We start from the raw sequence: 24812 nt of genomic DNA, 5'->3' as shown, positions 1-24812 counted from the left end.
TCCCAGTCTCTGGTGTGACGCAGGGCTCCCCCCAGCAGGACAGTCTCCCCCCAGCAGGACAGACTCCCCCCAGCAGGGCAGTCTCCCCCCAGCAGGACAGTCTCCCCCCAGCAGGACAGACTCCCCCCAGCAGGACAGACTCCCCCCAGCAGGACAGTCTCCCCCCAGCATGGAGAAACCGACAGGAACCATCTTCTACCAGAGAAAACCAAGTGGTGAGTGAGTCCCTCAGGAATCAGACAGTCTCTCACAGTGAGGAGAAACTTCCACTTTCACATTCCAGGGAAAACCAAGCAGCTGTTTACTGGGAATATTCACAATTTACCCTTCGGACTGGACACTGCACTGTTCACCGAGTGTAGAGGGAGCTTTACTCTGTATCTAACCCCATGCTGTCCCTGTCCTGGGAGGGTTTGATGGAGGGGGGAGAGTGTAGAGGGAGCTTTACTCTGTATCTAACCCCGTGCTGTCCCTGTCCCTGGGAGTGTTTGATGGGGGGACAGTGTAGAGGGAGCTTTACTCTGTATCTAACCCCATGCTGTCCCTGTCCCTGGGAGTGTTTGATGGAGGGGGGAGAGTGTAGAGGCAGCTTTCCTCGGTGTCTAACCCTGTGGTGTTGTGTCTATACAGAGTCAGTGTGCCGGGTGGTGCAGTTGCCGTGTGAACACTACGCCGATGTGGGAAAGCTCAGGATGTTGGTAAAGTGGCTGCTGAACAAGGTAGTGAGCAGGCCATTCGTTTACTATCCCGGGGGTACAGGCCTGTGTGTCTGTGTGAGTGTGTGTCTGTGTCTGTGTGTGTCTGTGTGAGTGTGTGTCTGTGTGTGTCTGTGTCTGTGTGTGTCTGTGTGAGTGTGTGTCTGTGTGTGAATGTGTGTGTCTGTGTGTGTGCCTGTGTGTGTGTGTGTGTGTGTCTGTGTGTGTGTGACTGTGTAAGTGTGTGTCTGTGTGTCTATGTGACTGTGTGTGTGTGCCTGTGTGTCTGTGTGAGTGTGTGTCTGTGTGTCTGTGTGAGGGTATGTCTGTGTGAGTGTGTGACTGTGTGAGTGTGTGTCTGTGTGAGTATGTGTCTGTGTGTCTGTGTGTCTGTGTGACTGTGTGTGTGTGCCTGTGTGTCTGTGTGAGTGTGTGTCTGTGTCTGTGTGAGAGTATGTCTGTGTGAGTGTGTGTCTGTGTGAGTATGTATCCGTGTGAGTGCGTGTCTGTGGGTGAATGTGTGAGTGTGTGTCTGTGTGAGTGTATGTGTGTGTGTGTGTCTGTGTGAGTGTGAGTGTGTGAGTGTGTGTCTGTGTGTCTGTGTGACTGTGTGTGTGTGCCTGTGTGTCTGTGTGAGTGTGTGAGTGTGTGTCTGTGTGTCTGTGTGAGGGTATGTCTGTGTGAGTGTGTGACTGTGTGAGTGTGTGTCTGTGTGAGTATGTGTCTGTGTGTCTGTGTGACTGTGTGTGTGTGCCTGTGTGTCTGTGTGAGTGTGTGAGTGTGTGTCTGTGTCTGTGTGAGAGTATGTCTGTGTGAGTGTGTGTCTGTGTGAGTATGTATCCGTGTGAGTGCGTGTCTGTGGGTGAATGTGTGAGTGTGTGTCTGTGTGAGTGTATGTGTGTGTGTGTGTCTGTGTGAGTGTGAGTGTGTGAGTGTGTGTGTGTCTGTGTGACTGTGTGTGTGTGCCTGTGTGTCTGTGTGAGTGTGTGAGTGTGTGTCTGTGTGTCTGTGTGAGAGTATGTCTGTGTGAGTGTGTGTCTGTGTGAGTATGTATCCGTGTGAGTGCGTGTCTGTGGGTGAATGTGTGAGTGTGTGTCTGTGTGAGTGTATGTGTGTGTGTGTGTCTGTGTGTCTGTGTGAGTGTGTGTCTGTGTGAGTGTGTGTCTGTATGTCTGTGTGAGTGTGTCTATGTGAGTGTGTGAGTGTGTGTCTGTGTGAGTGTGTGTCTGTGTGAGTGTGAGTTTATGTGAGTGTGTGTCTATGTGAATGTGTGCCTGTGTGAGTGTGTGTCTGTATGTCTGTGTGTGTGTCTGTGTGTCTGTGTGAGTGTGAGTCTATGTGAGTGTGTGAGTGTGTGTGTGTCTATGTGAGTGTGTGAGTGTGTGTCTATGTGAGTGTGAGTGTGTGTCTGTGTGAGTGTGTGTCTGTATGTCTGTGTGAGTGTGTGTCTATGTGAGTGTGTGAGTGTGTGTCTGTGTGAGTGTGTGTCTATGTGAGTGTGTGAGTGTGCGTCTGTGAGTGTGTGTCTGTGAGTGTGTGTCTGTGTGTGTGTGTCTATGTGTGTCTGTGAGTGTGTGTCTGTGAGTGTGTGTCTGTGAGTGTGTATCTGTGTGAGTGTGTGAGTGTGTGTCTGTGAGTGTGTGTCTGTGAGTGTGTATCTGTGTGAGTGTGTGAGTGTGTGTCTATGTGTCTGTGTGTGTGTGTCTATGTGAGTGTGTGAGTGAAGTGTGCAATGGACAATCCAACTATAACTCACCAACCCCTTCGCCCTCAGTCTGACTGAACCCTTCACCCTCACACTCACACCCCCTCACACTCACACCCTCACCCTCACACTCACACCCTCACCCTCACACTCACACCCCCTCACACTCACACCCTCACCCTCACACTCACACCCTCACCCTCACACTCACACCCCCTTCACACTCACACCCCCTTCACACTCATACCCCCTCACACTCACAGCCCCTCACACTCACACCCCCCTCACACACACACCACCTCACCCTCACACCGTCTCACACTCACACCCCTTCACACTCACACCCACTCACACTCCTACCCCACTCACACTCACACCTCCCCCACACTCACACTGCCTCACACTCACAACCCTCACAGTCACACCCCCTCACACTCACCCCCTCACACGCACACTCTCTCACATTCATACCCCCTCACACTCACACCCTCTCACAGTCACACCCTTCTCACACTCACACCCCCCCACACTCACACCCCCCTCACACACACCCCACCTCACCCTCACACTCACTCACACTCACACTCATACCCCCCTCACACTCACACCTCCCTCACACTCACACTGCCTCACACTCACATCCCTCTCACACTCACACCCCTCACTCACACCCCCTCACACTGACCCCCCACACACATACACTCGCTTACACTCATACCCCTCACACTCACACCCCCTCACAGTCACACCCTTCTCACACTCACACACCCACACACTCACACACCCCTCACACACACCACCTCACCTTCACACCGTCTCACACTCACACTCACACCCCTTCACACTCACACCCACTCACACTCACACTCATACCCCCTCACGCTCACACCTCCTTCACACTCACACTGCCTCACACTCACACCCCCCTCACACTCACATCCCTCTCACACTCATACCCCTCACACTCACACCCCCTCACACTCACACCCTTCTCACACTCACACACCCCCACACTCACATTCACACCCCCTCACACTCACACCCCCTCATACTCATACCCCTTCACACTCATATCCCCCTCACACTCACACCCCCTCACAGTCACACCCTCCTCACACTCACACACCCCCACACTCACTCACACTCACACCCCCTCACACTCACACTCCATCACACTCACATCCCCTCACACTCACACACCCCACATTCACACTCCATCACACTCACACCCCCCTCATATTCACACCCCCTCACATTCATACCCCCCTCACACTCACACACACCCACACTCACACCCCCTCACACTCTCTCACACTCACAGCCCCTCACACTCACACCCCCTCACACTCACACCTCCCTCACACACACACCCTACACTCACACACCCTCACACTCACACCCCCCTCACATTCACCTCACCTTCACATCCCCTCACCCTCACACCGCCCTTACACTCACACCCCTTCACTCTCACTCACCCCTCACACTCACACCCCCACACACTCACACCCCCTCATACTTACACCCCCGCAGGATCCCACCCCCTCACACTCACACCCCCCTCACTCTCACACTCCATCACACTCACACCCCCTCACACTCACACCCCCTCACACTCACACCCCCCTCACTCCCACACTCCATCACACTCACACACCCCTCATACTCACACCCCCTCACATTCATACCCCCCTCACACTCACACCCCCTCAGAGTCACACCCTCCTCACACTCACACCCCCCACACTCACACCCCCTCACACTCTCTCACACTCACAGCCCCTCACACTCACACACCCCCACACTCACACCTCCCTCACACTCACACCCCCTCACACACACACCCCACTCACTCACACCCCCTCGCATTCACACTCACCTCACACCCCTTCAGACTCACTCACCCCACACACTCACCCCCTCACACACTCCATCACACTCACACCCCCTTACACTCACTCCCCCCTCACACTCACACCCCCTCACACTCACACCCCCTCACACACACACCCCACTCACTCACACCCCCTCGCATTCACACTCACCTCACACCCCTTCAGACTCACTCACCCCCACACACTCACCCCCTCACACACTCCATCACACTCACACCCCCTTACACTCACTCCCCCCTCACACTCACACCCCCTCACACTCACACCCCATCACACTCACACACCCCTCGTACTCACACCCCCTCACATTCATACCCCCCTCACACTCACACCCCCTCACAGTCACACCCTCCTCACACTCACACACCCCCACACTCACACCCCCTCACACTCTCTCACACTCACAGCCCCTCACACTCACACCCCCCCAAACTCACACCTCCCTCACACTCACACCCCCTCACACTCACACCCCCTCACACTTACACCCCCTCACAATCCCACCCCCTCACACTCCCACCCCCTCACACTCACACCCCTGACACTCACACACCCTCACACTCATACCCCCTCACACTCACACACCCCTCACACTCACACCCACTCATACTTGCACCCCCTCACTCTCACACCCACTCACAAGCACCCCCCATACTCATATTCCCTCACACTCACACCCCCTCACACTCACACACCCCTCACACTCACACACCCCTTACACTCACACCCCCTCATACTCAAACCCCAGACTCATTCACACCCCCTCGCATTCACACTCACCTCACACCCACACCCCTTCACACTCACCTGCCCCTCACACATACACCCTTTCACACTCACACCCCCTCACACTCTCTCACACTCATACCCCATCACACTCACACTCTATCACACTCACAACCCCTCATACTCACTCCCCGCACACTCACACCCCTGCACACTCACCCCCTCACACTCACACCCCCTCACACTCACACTTCCCTCACACTCACACTCACTCACCCCTCACACTCACACACCCCTTACACTCATACCCCCTCACAATCACACCCACTCATACTCGCACCCTCTCATACTCACACCCCCTCACATGCACCCCCGTACTCACATCCACTCACACTCACAACCCCCTCACAATCCCCTCACCCTCACACACCCTCACCCTCACATGCCCCTCACACTCACACTCCCTCACACTCTCACCCCCACTCACTCTCACCCCCACTCACTCACACTCCCTCACACTCACAACCCCCTCACACTCACAACCCCTCACACTCACACTCACACCCCCTCACAGTCATAGCCTCCTCACACTCACACCCCCTCACACCCACTCACACTCACACTCTCTCACACTCACAGCCTCACACACCCCCCTCACACTCACACTCCATCACACTCAAACCCCTTCACACTCACACCCCCCTCATACTTGCATCCCCTCACACTCACTCCCCCTCACAGTCCCACCCACCTCACACTCACACCCCCTCACACCCACATCCCCTCACACCCACTCACACTCACACTCACATCCTCTCACACTCTCCTCACCATCACACCCTGTCATCCTCACACCCCTCTCACACTCACAACCCCCTCACACTCACACCTCCTCACACTCACCTCACACTCACACCCCTTCACACTCACTCACCCCTCACACTCACACTCCTCTCACATCATGCCCTGTCACACCCACACCCCCTCACACTCACACCTCCTTACACTCATCCTCCCCTCACACTCACACACCCCTCACATTCACTCCCCCCACACTCACACCCCCTCACACTCACACCCCCCTCACACTCACACCCCTCACACTCACACTCCCTCTCACACTAATACCCCTCACACTCACACTCTCTCACACTCACAACCCCTCACAGTCACACCCCCCTCACACTCACATCCCCTTACACTCACACTCCATCACACTCACACACCCCCACATTCACTCCCCCCTCACACTCACACTCACTTCACACTCACACCCCCTCACACTCACACCCCCTCACATTCACTCCCCCCACACTCACACCCCCTCACACTCACACCCCCCTCACATTCACACCCCTTCACACTCAAACTCCATTACACTCACACCCTCTCGCACTCACACCCACTCATACTCACACTCCCTTCACCCTAATGCCCCTCACACTCACACCACCCTCACACTCACACCCCCTCACACTCACACACCCCTCACACTCACACTCCCTCATACTCACACCACTCTCACACTCCCCCACACTCACTTCCCCCTTACACTCTCTCACACTCAACCCCTCACAGTCACACCCACCTCACACTCACATCCCCTCACACTCACACCCCATCACACTCACACCCCCTCACACTCACTCCCCTCACACTCACTCCCCTCACATTCACTCCCCCCCACACTCACACCCCCTCACACTCACACCCCCCTCACATTCACACCCCTTCACACTCAAACTCCATTACACTCACACCCTCTCGCACTCACACCCACTCATACTCACACTCCCTTCACCCTAATGCCCCTCACACTCACACTCCTCCCACACTCACGCCCCGTCACACCCACACCCCCTCACACTCATACCCCTTACACTCACCCTCCCCTCACACTCACACCACATCACACTCACATCCCCCTCACATTCACACTCCCTCACACTCACACCCACTCATAACCACACCCCCTCACACTCACACCCCTCTCACACTCACACCCCCCTCACACTCATACCTCGCTAACACTCCCCTCACCCTCACACCCCCTCACCCTCACACCCCCTCACCCTCACACACCCCTCACACTCGTACCCCCTCACACTCACACACCCCACTCACTCATACTTTCTCACGCTCACAACCCCCTCACACTCACACCACCTCATACTCACCTCACACTCACACCCCTTCACACTCACGCCCCGTCACACTCACATCCCCTCACACTCACACTCCCCTCACACTCACACCCACTCACACTCACACCCACTCACACTCTCTCACACTCACACCCCCACACACTCACACCACCTCACACTCCATCACACTCACACCCCCTCACACTCACTCCCCTCACACTCACTCCCCCTCACACTCACTCTCACACTCACACCCCTCTCACACTCAACACGCACTCACACTCCATCACACACTCACCCACACTCTCACTCCCCCTCACACTCACTCCCCCCACACTCACTCCCCCCACACTCACACTCACTCTCACACCCCTCACACTCACACCCTCCTCACACTCACACCCCTCTCACACTCACACCCACTCACAATCACTTCACACTCACACTCCATCACACTCACACTCCCTCACACTCACACCCACTCATAACCACACCCCCTCACACTCACACCCCTCTCAAACTCACAATCCCCTCTCACTCATACCTCACTCACACTCCCCTGACACTCACAACCCCCCCCACCCTCACACCCCCTTACCCTCACACACCCCTCACACTTATACCCCCTCACACTCACACACCTCACTCACTCATACTTCCTCACGCTCACAACCCCCTCACACTCACACCCCCTCACACTCACCTCACACTCACACCCCTTCACACTCACTCGCCCCTCACACTCACACTCCTCTCACACTCACACCCCCTCACACTCACACCCCTTCACACTCACACTCCATCACACTCACATCCCCTCACACTCACATCCCCTCACACTCACTCCCCTCACACTCACTCCCCCACACTCACTTCCCCCTCACACTCACACTCCCTCTCACACTAATACCCCTCACACTCACACTCTCTCACACTCACAACCCCTCAAAGTCACACCCCCCTCACAGTCACACCCCCTCACACTCACACTCACTCTCACACTCACACCCCTCACACTCACACTCCCTCTCACACTAATACCCCTCACACTCACACTCTCTCACACTCACAACCCCTCACAGTCACACCCCCCTCACACTCACATCCCCTTACACTCACACTCCATCACACTCACACACCCCCACATTCACTCCCCCCTCACACTCACACTCACTTCACACTCACACCCCCTCACACTCACACCCCCTCACATTCACACCCCTCATACTCACACACCATCACACTCACACCCCTCTCACACTCACACCCCCCTCACACTCATACCTCACTCACACTCCCCTCACACTCACAACCCCCTCACCCTCACACCCCACTCACACTCATACCGCCTTACACTCACACCCCACTCACTCATACTTCCTCACGCTCACAACCCCCTCACACTCACACCCCCTCACACTCACACCCCCTCACACTCACACTCTCTCACACTCACACCCCCACACACTCACATCTCCTCACACTCCATCACACTCACACTCCCTCACACTCACTCCCCTCACACTCACTCCCCCTACACTCACTCCCCCTCACACTCACTCTCACACTCACACCCCTGCACACTCACACCCACTCACACTCACACTCTCTCACACTCACACCCCCACACACTCACACCCCCCTCACACTCAACACCCACTCACATTCACACTCCATCACACTCAGTCTCTCACACTCACACCCCCTCACAGTCACACCCTCCTCACACTCACATCCTTCTCACATTCACACCCCTTCACACTCACTCGCCCCTCACACTCACACTCCCCTCACCCTCACACCCCCTCACACTCACACCCCTCTCACACTCACGCCCCTCACACTCACACCCTCTTCACACTCACACCCCCTCACACTCACATCCCCTTCACACTCACACCCCCTCACACTCACACCCCCTCACACTCACACCCACTCATATCTACACCCCCTCACACTCACACTCCCCTCACCCTCACACCCCCTCACACTCACACCCCTCTCACACTCACGCCCCTCACACTCACACCCTCTTCACACTCACACCCCCTCACACTCAACACCCACTCACATTCACACTCCATCACACACACACCCTCACACTCACACCCCCTCACACTCACACTCTCTCACACTCACACCCCCTCACAGTCACACCCTCCTCACACTCACATCCTTCTCACATTCACACCCACTCACAATCACTTCACACTCACACTCCATCACACTCACACCCCCTCACACTCACACCCACTCATAACCACAGCCCCTCACACTCAAACCCCCGTTACACTCACACTCCATCACACTCACACCCCCTCACACTCACCCCTCTCATACTCACAACCCCCTCACACTCATACCTCACACTCACTCCCCTCACACTCACACCCCTGCACACTCACACCCCCTCACACTCACACTTCCCTCACACTCACACTCACTCACCCCTCACACTTCCCTCACACTCACACTCACTCACCCCCTCCCACTCACACACCCCTTACACTCATACCCCCTCACAATCACACCCACTCATACTCGCACCCTCTCACACTCACACCCCCTCACACTCACACCCCCTCACACTCACTCCCCCCTCACACTCACACCCCCTCACACTCACACACCCCTCACACTCACACCCCCTCACACTCACATTCCCTCACACTCACACCCCGTCACACACACACTACCTCATACTCACATCTCCTTATACTCACACCCCCCTCACATTCCCCTCACCCTCATACCCCTTCACACTCACTCACCCCTCACACTCACACTCCTCTCACACTCACGCCCTGTCACACTCACACCCCCTCACACTCAGTCCCCCTCATACTCACTCCGCCCACACTCACTCCCCCCTCACACTCACACTTACTCTCACACTCACACCCCCTCACACTTACACTCTCTCACACTCACACCCCCTCACAGTCACACCCTCCTCACACTCACACCCCCTCACACTCACACCACCCTCACACTCACACCCCCTCACACTCACACACCCCTCACACTCACACTCCCTCATACTCACACCACTCTCACACTCCCCCACACTCACTTCCCCCTTACACTCTCTCACACTCAACCCCTCACAGTCACACCCACCTCACACTCACATCCCCTCACACTCACACCCCATCACACTCACACCCCCTCACACTCACTCCCCTCACACTCACTCCCCTCACATTCACTCCCCCCACACTCACACCCCCTCACACTCACACCCCCCTCACATTCACACCCCTTCACACTCAAACTCCATTACACTCACACCCTCTCGCACTCACACCCACTCATACTCACACTCCCTTCACCCTAATGCCCCTCACACTCACACCACCCTCACACTCACACCCCCTCACACTCACACACCCCTCACACTCACACTCCCTCATACTCACACCACTCTCACACTCCCCCACACTCACTTCCCCCTTACACTCTCTCACACTCAACCCCTCACAGTCACACCCACCTCACACTCACATCCCCTCACACTCACACCCCATCACACTCACACCCCCTCACACTCACTCCCCTCACACTCACTCCCCTCACATTCACTCCCCCCCACACTCACACCCCCTCACACTCACACCCCCCTCACATTCACACCCCTTCACACTCAAACTCCATTACACTCACACCCTCTCGCACTCACACCCACTCATACTCACACTCCCTTCACCCTAATGCCCCTCACACTCACACTCCTCCCACACTCACGCCCCGTCACACCCACACCCCCTCACACTCATACCCCTTACACTCACCCTCCCCTCACACTCACACCACATCACACTCACATCCCCCTCACATTCACACTCCCTCACACTCACACCCACTCATAACCACACCCCCTCACACTCACACCCCTCTCACACTCACACCCCCCTCACACTCATACCTCGCTAACACTCCCCTCACCCTCACACCCCCTCACCCTCACACCCCCTCACCCTCACACACCCCTCACACTCGTACCCCCTCACACTCACACACCCCACTCACTCATACTTTCTCACGCTCACAACCCCCTCACACTCACACCACCTCATACTCACCTCACACTCACACCCCTTCACACTCACGCCCCGTCACACTCACATCCCCTCACACTCACACTCCCCTCACACTCACACCCACTCACACTCACACCCACTCACACTCTCTCACACTCACACCCCCACACACTCACACCACCTCACACTCCATCACACTCACACCCCCTCACACTCACTCCCCTCACACTCACTCCCCCTCACACTCACTCTCACACTCACACCCCTCTCACACTCAACACGCACTCACACTCCATCACACACTCACCCACACTCTCACTCCCCCTCACACTCACTCCCCCCACACTCACTCCCCCCACACTCACACTCACTCTCACACCCCTCACACTCACACCCTCCTCACACTCACACCCCTCTCACACTCACACCCACTCACAATCACTTCACACTCACACTCCATCACACTCACACTCCCTCACACTCACACCCACTCATAACCACACCCCCTCACACTCACACCCCTCTCAAACTCACAATCCCCTCTCACTCATACCTCACTCACACTCCCCTGACACTCACAACCCCCCCCACCCTCACACCCCCTTACCCTCACACACCCCTCACACTTATACCCCCTCACACTCACACACCTCACTCACTCATACTTCCTCACGCTCACAACCCCCTCACACTCACACCCCCTCACACTCACCTCACACTCACACCCCTTCACACTCACTCGCCCCTCACACTCACACTCCTCTCACACTCACACCCCCTCACACTCACACCCCTTCACACTCACACTCCATCACACTCACATCCCCTCACACTCACATCCCCTCACACTCACTCCCCTCACACTCACTCCCCCACACTCACTTCCCCTCACACTCACACTCCCTCTCACACTAATACCCCTCACACTCACACTCTCTCACACTCACAACCCCTCAAAGTCACACCCCCCTCACAGTCACACCCCCTCACACTCACACTCACTCTCACACTCACACCCCTCACACTCACACTCCCTCTCACACTAATACCCCTCACACTCACACTCTCTCACACTCACAACCCCTCACAGTCACACCCCCCTCACACTCACATCCCCTTACACTCACACTCCATCACACTCACACACCCCCACATTCACTCCCCCCTCACACTCACACTCACTTCACACTCACACCCCCTCACACTCACACCCCCTCACATTCACACCCCTCATACTCACACACCATCACACTCACACCCCTCTCACACTCACACCCCCCTCACACTCATACCTCACTCACACTCCCCTCACACTCACAACCCCCTCACCCTCACACCCCACTCACACTCATACCGCCTTACACTCACACCCCACTCACTCATACTTCCTCACGCTCACAACCCCCTCACACTCACACCCCCTCACACTCACACCCCCTCACACTCACACTCTCTCACACTCACACCCCCACACACTCACATCTCCTCACACTCCATCACACTCACACTCCCTCACACTCACTCCCCTCACACTCACTCCCCCTACACTCACTCCCCCTCACACTCACTCTCACACTCACACCCCTGCACACTCACACCCACTCACACTCACACTCTCTCACACTCACACCCCCACACACTCACACCCCCCTCACACTCAACACCCACTCACATTCACACTCCATCACACTCAGTCTCTCACACTCACACCCCCTCACAGTCACACCCTCCTCACACTCACATCCTTCTCACATTCACACCCCTTCACACTCACTCGCCCCTCACACTCACACTCCCCTCACCCTCACACCCCCTCACACTCACACCCCTCTCACACTCACGCCCCTCACACTCACACCCTCTTCACACTCACACCCCCTCACACTCAACACCCACTCACATTCACACTCCATCACACACACACCCTCACACTCACACCCCCTCACACTCACACTCTCTCACACTCACACCCCCTCACAGTCACACCCTCCTCACACTCACATCCTTCTCACATTCACACCCACTCACAATCACTTCACACTCACACTCCATCACACTCACACCCCCTCACACTCACACCCACTCATAACCACAGCCCCTCACACTCAAACCCCCGTTACACTCACACTCCATCACACTCACACCCCCTCACACTCACCCCTCTCATACTCACAACCCCCTCACACTCATACCTCACACTCACTCCCCTCACACTCACACCCCTGCACACTCACACCCCCTCACACTCACACTTCCCTCACACTCACACTCACTCACCCCTCACACTTCCCTCACACTCACACTCACTCACCCCCTCCCACTCACACACCCCTTACACTCATACCCCCTCACAATCACACCCACTCATACTCGCACCCTCTCACACTCACACCCCCTCACACTCACACCCCCTCACACTCACTCCCCCCTCACACTCACACCCCCTCACACTCACACACCCCTCACACTCACACCCCCTCACACTCACATTCCCTCACACTCACACCCCGTCACACACACACTACCTCATACTCACATCTCCTTATACTCACACCCCCCTCACATTCCCCTCACCCTCATACCCCTTCACACTCACTCACCCCTCACACTCACACTCCTCTCACACTCACGCCCTGTCACACTCACACCCCCTCACACTCAGTCCCCCTCATACTCACTCCGCCCACACTCACTCCCCCCTCACACTCACACTTACTCTCACACTCACACCCCCTCACACTCACACCACCCTCACACTCACACCCCCTCACACTCACACACCCCTCACACTCACACTCCCTCATACTCACACCACTCTCACACTCCCCCACACTCACTTCCCCCTTACACTCTCTCACACTCAACCCCTCACAGTCACACCCACCTCACACTCACATCCCCTCACACTCACACCCCATCACACTCACACCCCCTCACACTCACTCCCCTCACACTCACTCCCCTCACATTCACTCCCCCCACACTCACACCCCCTCACACTCACACCCCCCTCACATTCACACCCCTTCACACTCAAACTCCATTACACTCACACCCTCTCGCACTCACACCCACTCATACTCACACTCCCTTCACCCTAATGCCCCTCACACTCACACTCCTCCCACACTCACGCCCCGTCACACCCACACCCCCTCACACTCATACCCCTTACACTCACCCTCCCCTCACACTCACACCACATCACACTCACATCCCCCTCACATTCACACTCCCTCACACTCACACCCACTCATAACCACACCCCCTCACACTCACACCCCTCTCACACTCACACCCCCCTCACACTCATACCTCGCTAACACTCCCCTCACCCTCACACCCCCTCACCCTCACACCCCCTCACCCTCACACACCCCTCACACTCGTACCCCCTCACACTCACACACCCCACTCACTCATACTTTCTCACGCTCACAACCCCCTCACACTCACACCACCTCATACTCACCTCACACTCACACCCCTTCACACTCACGCCCCGTCACACTCACATCTCCTCACACTCACACTCCCCTCACACTCACACCCACTCACACTCACACCCACTCACACTCTCTCACACTCACACCCCCACACACTCACACCACCTCACACTCCATCACACTCACACCCCCTCACACTCACTCCCCTCACACTCACTCCCCCTCACACTCACTCTCACACTCACACCCCTCTCACACTCAACACGCACTCACACTCCATCACACACTCACCCACACTCTCACTCCCCCTCACACTCACTCCCCCCACACTCACTCCCCCCACACTCACACTCACTCTCACACCCCTCACACTCACACCCTCCTCACACTCACACCCCTCTCACACTCACACCCACTCACAATCACTTCACACTCACACTCCATCACACTCACACTCCCTCACACTCACACCCACTCATAACCACACCCCCTCACACTCACACCCCTCTCAAACTCACAATCCCCTCTCACTCATACCTCACTCACACTCCCCTGACACTCACAACCCCCCCCACCCTCACACCCCCTTACCCTCACACACCCCTCACACTTATACCCCCTCACACTCACACACCTCACTCACTCATACTTCCTCACGCTCACAACCCCCTCACACTCACACCCCCTCACACTCACCTCACACTCACACCCCTTCACACTCACTCGCCCCTCACACTCACACTCCTCTCACACTCACACCCCCTCACACTCACACCCCTTCACACTCACACTCCATCACACTCACATCCCCTCACACTCACATCCCCTCACACTCACTCCCCTCACACTCACTCCCCCACACTCACTTCCCCCTCACACTCACACTCCCTCTCACACTAATACCCCTCACACTCACACTCTCTCACACTCACAACCCCTCACAGTCACACCCCCCTCACAGTCACACCCCCTCACACTCACACTCACTCTCACACTCACACCCCTCACACTCACACTCCCTCTCACACTAATACCCCTCACACTCACACTCTCTCACACTCACAACCCCTCACAGTCACACCCCCCTCACACTCACATCCCCTTACACTCACACTCCATCACACTCACACACCCCCACACTCACTCCCCCCTCACACTCACACTCACTTCACACTCACACCCCCTCACACTCACACCCCCTCACATTCACACCCCTCTCACACTCACACCCCCCTCACACTCATACCTCACTCACACTCCCCTCACACTCACAACCCCCTCACCCTCACACCCCACTCACACTCATACCGCCTTACACTCACACCCCACTCACTCATACTTCCTCACGCTCACAACCCCCTCACACTCACACCCCCTCACACTCACACCCCCTCACACTCACACTCTCTCACACTCACACCCCCACACACTCACATCTCCTCACACTCCATCACACTCACACTCCCTCACACTCACTCCCCTCACACTCACTCCCCCTACACTCACTCCCCCTCACACTCACTCTCACACTCACACCCCTGCACACTCACACCCACTCACACTCACACTCTCTCACACTCACACCCCCACACACTCACACCCCCCTCACACTCAACACCCACTCACATTCACACTCCATCACACTCAGTCTCTCACACTCACACCCCCTCACAGTCACACCCTCCTCACACTCACATCCTTCTCACATTCACACCCCTTCACACTCACTCGCCCCTCACACTCACACTCCCCTCACCCTCACACCCCCTCACACTCACACCCCTCTCACACTCACGCCCCTCACACTCACACCCTCTTCACACTCACACCCCCTCACACTCACATCCCCTTCACACTCACACCCCCTCACACTCACACCCCCTCACACTCACACCCACTCATATCTACACCCCCTCACACTCACACTCCCCTCACCCTCACACCCCCTCACACTCACACCCCTCTCACACTCACGCCCCTCACACTCACACCCTCTTCACACTCACACCCCCTCACACTCAACACCCACTCACATTCACACTCCATCACACACACACCCTCACACTCACACCCCCTCACACTCACACTCTCTCACACTCACACCCCCTCACAGTCACACCCTCCTCACACTCACATCCTTCTCACATTCACACCCACTCACAATCACTTCACACTCACACTCCATCACACTCACACCCCCTCACACTCACACCCACTCATAACCACAGCCCCTCACACTCAAACCCCCGTTACACTCACACTCCATCACACTCACACCCCCTCACACTCACCCCTCTCATACTCACAACCCCCTCACACTCATACCTCACTCACACTCCCCTCACACTCACAACCCCCTCACCTTCACACCCCCTCACCCTCACACCCCCCTCACACTCGTACCCCCTCACACTCACACATCCCACTCAGTCATACTTCCTCACGCTCACAACCCCCTCACACTCACACCCCTCACCCTCACACCCCCTCACACTTGTACCCCCTCACACTCACACACCTCACTCACTCATACTTCCTCATGCTCACAACCCCCTCACACTCACACTCACCTCACACTCACACCCCTTCACACTCACTCGCCCCTCACACTCACACTCCTCTCACACTCACACCCCCTCACACTCACTCACACTCACACTCACTCTCTCTCACACTCACACCCCCACACAATCACACCCCCTCACACTCACACTCCATCACACTCACACCCCCTCACACTCACTCCCCTCACACTCACTCCCCCCACACTCACTGCCCCCTCACACTCACTTCACACTCACACCCCCTCACACTCACACTCCATCACACTCACACTCACTTCAACTCACACCCCCTCACACTCACACTCCATCACACTCACACCCCCCTCACATTCACACCCCCTCACACTCACACATCATCACACTCACACCCTCTCATACTCACATCCCCCACACACTCAAACCCCCCTCACACTCACACTCCCCTCACACTCACAACCCCCTCACCCTCACACCCCCTCACACTTGTACCCCCTCACACTCACACACCTCACTCACTCATACTTCCTCATGCTCACAACCCCCTCACACTCACACCCCCTCACACTCACCTCACACTCACACCCCTTCACACTCACTCGCCCCTCACACTCACACTCCTCTCACACTCACACCCCCTCACACTCACTCCCACTCACACTCACTCTCTCTCACACTCACACCCCCACACAATCACACCCCCTCACACTCATACTCCATCACACTCACACCCACTCACACTCACACTCTCTCACACTCACACCCCCACACACTCACACCCCCCTCACACTCAACACCCACTCACATTCACACTCCATCACACTCACAGTCTCTCACACTCACACCCCCTCACAGTCACACCCTCCTCACACTCACATCCTTCTCACATTCACACCCCTTCACACTCACTCGCCCCTCACACTCACACTCCCCTCACCCTCACACCCCCTCACACTCACACCCCTCTCACACTCACGCCCCTCACACTCACACTCCCCTCACCCTCACACCCCCTCACACTCACACCCCTCTCACACTCACGCCCCTCACACTCACACCCTCTTCACACTCACACCCCCTCACACTCACATCCCCTTCACACTCACACCCCCTCACACTCACACCCCCTCACACTCACACCCCCTCACACTCACACCCACTCATATCCACACTCCCTCACACTCACACTCCCCTCACCCTCACACCCCCTCACACTCACACCCCTCTCACACTCACGCCCCTCACACTCACACCCTCTTCACACTCACACCCCCTCACACTCAACACCCACTCACATTCACACTCCATCACACACACACCCTCACACTCACACCCCCTCACACTCACACTCTCTCACAGTCACACCCCCTCACAGTCACACCCTCCTCACACTCACATCCTTCTCACATTCACACCCACTCACAATCACTTCACACTCACACTCCATCACACTCACACCCCCTCACACTCACACCCACTCATAACCACAGCCCCTCACACTCAAACCCCCGTTACACTCACACTCCATCACACTCACACCCCCTCACACTCACCCCTCTCATACTCACAACCCCCTCACACTCATACCTCACTCACACTCCCCTCACACTCACAACCCCCTCACCTTCACACCCCCTCACCCTCACACCCCCCTCACACTCGTACCCCCTCACACTCACACACCCCACTCAGTCATACTTCCTCACGCTCACAACCCCCTCACACTCACACCCCTCACCCTCACACCCCCTCACACTTGTACCCCCTCACACTCACACACCTCACTCACTCATACTTCCTCATGCTCACAACCCCCTCACACTCACACCCCCTCACACTCACCTCACACTCACACCCCTTCACACTCACTCGCCCCTCACACTCACACTCCTCTCACACTCACACCCCCTCACACTCACTCCCACTCACACTCACTCTCTCTCACACTCACACCCCCACACAATCACACCCCCTCACACTCACACTCCATCACACTCACACCCCCTCACACTCACTCCCCTCACACTCACTCCCCCCACACTCACTGCCCCCTCACACTCACTTCACACTCACACCCCCTCACACTCACACTCCATCACACTCACACTCACTTCAACTCACACCCCCTCACACTCACACTCCATCACACTCACACCCCCCTCACATTCACACCCCCTCACACTCACACATCATCACACTCACACCCTCTCATACTCACATCCCCCCCACACTCAAACCCCCCCACACTCACACTCCCCTCACCCTCACACCCCCTCACACTCACACCCCTCACACTCACACCCTCTTCACACTCACACTCCATCACACTCACACCCACTCATAACCACACCCCCTCATACTCACCCCTCTCATACTGACAACCCCCTCACACTCATACCTCACTCACACTCCCCTCACACTCACAACCCCCTCACCCTCACACCCCCTCACACTTGTGCCCCCTCACACTCACACACCCCACTCACTCATACTTCCTCATGCTCACAACCCCCTCACACTCACACCCCCTCACACTCACACCCCTTCACACTCACTCGCTCCTCACACTCACACTCCCCTCACCCTCACACCCCCTCACACTCACACCCCTCTCACACTCACGCCCCTCACACTCACACCCTCTTCACACTCACACCCCCTCACACTCACATCCCCTTCACACTCACACCCCCTCACACTCACACCCCCTCACACTCACACCCACTCATAACCACACCCCTTCACACTCAAACCCCTCTCACACTCACACTCCCCTCACCCTCACACCCCCTCACACTCACACCCCTCTCACACTCACGCCCCTCACACTCACACCCTCTTCACACTCACACCCCCTCACACTCACACCCTCTTCACACTCACACCCCCTCACACTCACACCCCCTCACACTCACACCCACTCATAACCACACCCCCTCACACTCAAACCCCTCTCACACTCACACTCCCCTCACCCTCACACTCCATCACACTCACACCCCTCTCCCACTCACGCCCCTCACACTCACACCCTCTTCACACTCACACCCCCTCACACTCACATCCCCTTCACACTCACACCCCCTCACACTCACACCCACTCACACTCACACCCCCTCACACTCACACCCCCTCACACTCACACCCCGTCACACTCACACCCCCTCACACTCACACCCCCTCACACTCACACCCCGTCACACTCACACCCACTCATAACCACACCCCTCACACTCAAACCCCCCTCATACTCACACTCCATCACACTCACACCCCCTCATACTCACCCCTCTCATACTCACAACCCCCTCACACTCATACCTCACTCACACTCCCCTCACACTCACAACCCCCTCACCCTCACACCCCCTCACACTTGTGCCCCCTCACACTCACACACCCCACTCACTCATAATTCCTCATGCTCACAACCCCCTCACACTCACACCCCCCACACTCACACCCCTTCACACTCACTCGCCCCTCACACTCATTCTCCTCTCACACTCACACCCACTCACACTCACACTCTCTCACACTCACACCCCCACACAATCACACCCCCTCACACTCACACCCCCTCACACTCACATCACACTCACACCTCCTTCACACTCACACCCCCCTCACACTCACACCCCCTCACACTCACACCCCCTCACACCTCCTTCACACTCACACCCCCTCACACTCCCTCACACTCACGCCCCACACTCACACCCCCTTCACACTCACACCCCCTCACACTCACACGCCCCTCACACTCACCCCCCACACTCACACCCCCTCACACTCACCCCCCACACTCACACCCCCTCACACTCACTCCCCTCACACTCACTCCCCCCACACTCACACCCCCTCACTCCCCCCACACTCACACGCCCCTCACACTCACCCCCCACACTCACACCCCCTCACTCCCCCCACACTCACACTCCCCTCTCTCTGTGTAACCCATTATATCTCTCACTTTCTCTCCCTCAGTCTTTTTCCGTCTCTCTCTCTGCTCCCAGTTCTCCCCCCCCACCCCCGGCCACCTTTGTCTCCCTCTCCCTCTCCCTCCCTCTCCCTACCTCTTTCTCTCTCCCCTGCTCTCTCTCCCTCCTCTCCCTCCCTCCCTGCCCCTCTCCCAGGTGGGGAATGCTGGGATGTGATTTCCGGATTGACCCTTACCCTCCCCTCTCCATTCCCCCTCAGGGCCATAGTTCCTTCGTGTGTACCCTCTGCCCGGGAGGGGCAATGCCGTGGCAGGGGCTGCGCCTGGTTCTGGATCTTCCTGAGGATGAGCTGAGGGAGTGTGAGAGGGAACTGCAGAGGAACAGCCAGCAACCATCCCTCCTCAGCAAGGTCAGAGCGCCAGTGTTCCCGGCTCCCTCCAACCCCAGCTCCAGCGACACTCTCTCTCTCTCTCTCTCTCAGTAAGATTCCCTTGGAATGCTCCTTCCTCAGGGAATATCTTCAGGCATTGGCTTGGAGCCGAGGGGGTGTGGGGAGGGGAGCACAATGGGGACAGTGTCGAGGGAGCTTTACTCTGTATCGTTACTCTGTATTTGCGGGTGGCTCAGTGGTTAGCACTGCTGCCTCACAGCGCCAGGGACCCGGGTTCAGTTCCTGCCTCAGGCCACTGTCCGTGTGGAGTTTGTACATTCCCCCCGTGTCTGTGTGGGTTTCCTCCCACAGTCCAGGGATGTGCAGGTTCAGGGTGGACTGGCCGTGGGAAATTGTCCCATAGTGTTAGGTGAAGGGGTAGATGTAGGGGAATGGGTCTGGGTGGGTGCGCTTCGGCGGGTCGGTGTGGACTTGTTGGGCCGTAATGTAATGGCCACACTGTAATGTAATCTAATCTATACATCATCATTGCACATCTCAGACTAATTTCTACCCCGTGCTGACCCTGTCCCTGGGAGTGTTTGATGGGGGGACAGTGTAGAGGGAGCTTTACTCTGTGTCTAACCCCATGCTGACCCTGTCCCTGGGAGTGTTTGATGGGGGGACAGTGTAGAGGGAGCTTTACTCTGTGTCTAACCCCATGCTGACCATGTCCCTGGGAGTGTTTGATGGGGGGACAGTGTAGAGGGAGCTTTACTCTGTGTCTAACCCCATGCTGACCCTGTCCCTGGGAGTGTTTGATGGGGGGACAGTGTAGAGGGAGTTTTACTCTGCACCTAACCCCGTGCTGTCCCTGTCCTGGGAGTGTTTGATGGGGGGACAGTGTAGAGGGAGCTTTACTCTGTATCTAACCCCGCGCTGTCCCTGTCCTGGGAGTGTTTGATGGGGGGACAGTGTAGAGGGAGCTTTACCCTGTATCTAACCCCGTGCTGTCCCTGGCCGTGGGAGTGTTTGATGGGGGGACAGTGTAGAGGGAGCTTTACCCTGTATCTAACCACGTGCTGTCCCTGGCCCTGGGAGTGTTTGATGAGGGGACAGTGTAGAGGGAGCTTTACTCTGGATCTAACCCCGTGCTGTCCCTGTCCTGGGAGTGTTTGATGGGGGGACAGTGTAGAGAGAGCTTTACTCTGGATCTAACCCCGTGCTGTCCCTGTCCTGGGAGTGTTTGATGGGGGGACAGTGTAGAGAGAGCTTTACTCTGGATCTAACCCCGTGCTGTCCCTGTCCTGGGAGTGTTTGATGAGGGGACAGTGTAGAGAGAGCTTTACCCTGTATCTAACCACGTGCTGTCCCTGGCCCTGGGAGTGTTTGATGAGGGGACAGTGTAGAGAGAGCTTTACCCTGTATCTAACCCCGTGCTGTCCCTGTCCTGGGAGTGTTTGATGAGGGGACAGTGTAGAGAGAGCTTTACCCTGTATCTAACCACGTGCTGACCCTGTCCCTGGGAGTGTTTGATGGGGGGACAGTGTAGAGAGAGCTTTACTCTGGATCTAACCCCGTGCTGTCCCTGTCCTGGGAGTGTTTGATGAGGGGACAGTGTAGAGAGAGCTTTACCCTGTATCTAACCACGTGCTGTCCCTGGCCCTGGGAGTGTTTGATGGGGGGACAGTGTAGAGAGAGCTTTACTCTGGATCTAACCCCGTGCTGTCCCTGTCCTGGGAGTGTTTGATGGGGGGACAGTGTAGAGGGAGCTTTACTCTGTATCTAACCCTGTGCTGTCCCTGTCCCTGGGAGTGTTTGATGGGGGGACAGTGTAGAGGGAGCTTTAGTCTGTATGTAACCCCGTGCTGTCCCTGTCCCTGGGAGTGTTTGATGGGGGGACAGTGTAGAGGGAGCTTTACTCTGTATCTAACCCTGTGCTGTCCCTGTCCCTGGGAGTGTTTGATGGGGGGGCAGTGTAGAGAGAGCTTTACTCTGGATCTAACCCCGTGCTGTCTCTGTCCCTGGGAGTGTTTGATGGGAGGACAGTGTAGAGGGAGCTTTACTCTGTATCTAACCCTGTGCTGTCCCTGTCCCTGGGAGTGTTTGATGGGGGGACAGTGTAGAGAGAGCTTTACTCTGTATCTAACCCCGTGCTGTCCCTGTCCCGGGGAGTGTTTGATGGGGGGACAGTGTGGAGGGAGCTTTCCCCTCTATCTAACCCCTTGCTGTCCCTGTCCCTGGGAGTGTTTGATGGGGGGGGACAATGTAGAGGGAGCTTTCCCCTGTCTCTAACCCCGTGCTGTCCCTGTTCCCTGCAGTGCCCAGCGTGTTCCCGTCTGATGCAGCGTCTGTCGAAGAGTGAGTTAATAGTCACCTGTCCGTCATGTCCCTGTTCCGGGGGGAAGGATTGCCGTTTCTGTTGGGATTGCCTCCGGGAATGGACTGGGAGTCAGGGAGACCGATGTGGATATTCCGACTGCAGCTCCCTGCTCCTGCTGAGATCCTGCTCTGTCATTGAGTCTGTGCGGAGCGCGGTCCACCAGTGTCCGAGAGTCCGGAAGTGTCCTGGTTGTCAGAACCTCCTCGGCCATGCTGGAGGCTGTAACAACATCCTGTGCCCGTACTGCCGCTGTTCCTTCTGTTATCGCTGCCTCACGGTCAGTCCGAGGCACAGCCCCTCGTGTAGGATCCAGCCCAACCCCTCTGTCCTGTAACAGCCCCCCTCACCGACATGTGACAGCTCAACAAGCCTCCTGACCCCCACTCCCTCAGCACTGACCCTCCGACAGTGCCCACTCCCTCAGCACTGACCCTCCGACAGTGCGTTGCTCCCTCAGCACTGACCCTCCGACAGTGCCCACTCCCTCAGCACTGACCCTCCGACAGTGCCCACTCCCTCAGCACTGACCCTCCGACAGTGCCCACTCCCTCAGCACTGACCCTCCGACAGTGCCCACTCCCTCAGCACTGACCCTCTGAAAGTGCCCACTCCCTCAGCACTGACCCTCCGACAGTGCCCACTCCCTCAGCACTGACCCTCCGACAGTGCGTCGCTCCCTCAGCACTGACCCTCCGACAGTGCCCACTCCCTCAGCACTGACCCTCCGACAGTGCGTCGCTCCCTCAGCACTGACCCTCCGACAGTGCCCACTCCCTCAGCACTGACCCTCCAACAGTGCGTCGCTCCCTCAGCACTGACCCTCTGACAGTGCCCACTCCCTCAGCACTGACCCTCCGACAGTGCGGCTCTCCCTCAGCACTGACCCTTCCACAGGTCCGGGAGGGTTCTTGTTGCTGTCAGTAAAAT

General features: G+C 56.8%; 1 protein-coding gene across 1 annotated transcript; it reads left to right on the top strand.

The window, feature by feature from the left end:
* LOC140492385 (uncharacterized) lies at window positions 1-24432 on the top strand. Its single transcript, XM_072591302.1, has 4 exons — window positions 1-215; window positions 631-719; window positions 21392-21541; window positions 23824-24432. Exons 1-4 carry the CDS (start codon window positions 170-172, stop codon window positions 24217-24219), a joined length of 681 nt encoding a protein of 226 aa, XP_072447403.1. The 5' UTR covers window positions 1-169; the 3' UTR covers window positions 24220-24432.
* Window positions 24433-24812: the final 380 nt, after the last annotated feature.

Source organism: Chiloscyllium punctatum, chromosome 21, assembly GCF_047496795.1.
Source record: "Chiloscyllium punctatum isolate Juve2018m chromosome 21, sChiPun1.3, whole genome shotgun sequence".
Taxonomy (NCBI): domain Eukaryota; kingdom Metazoa; phylum Chordata; class Chondrichthyes; order Orectolobiformes; family Hemiscylliidae; genus Chiloscyllium; species Chiloscyllium punctatum.
This window is presented reverse-complemented; position numbering and strand designations above follow the sequence as displayed.

Bases quoted from the DNA above. Each gene is read 5' to 3' on its own strand.
- LOC140492385 (XM_072591302.1), top strand. From the start codon at position 170: ATGGAGAAACCGACAGGAACCATCTTCTACCAGAGAAAACCAAGTG. The intron at 216-630 runs GTGAGTGAGTCC...GTGTCTATACAG, and splicing joins CTACCAGAGAAAACCAAGTG to AGTCAGTGTGCCGGGTGGTG. The intron at 720-21,391 runs GTAGTGAGCAGG...ATTCCCCCTCAG, and splicing joins TAAAGTGGCTGCTGAACAAG to GGCCATAGTTCCTTCGTGTG.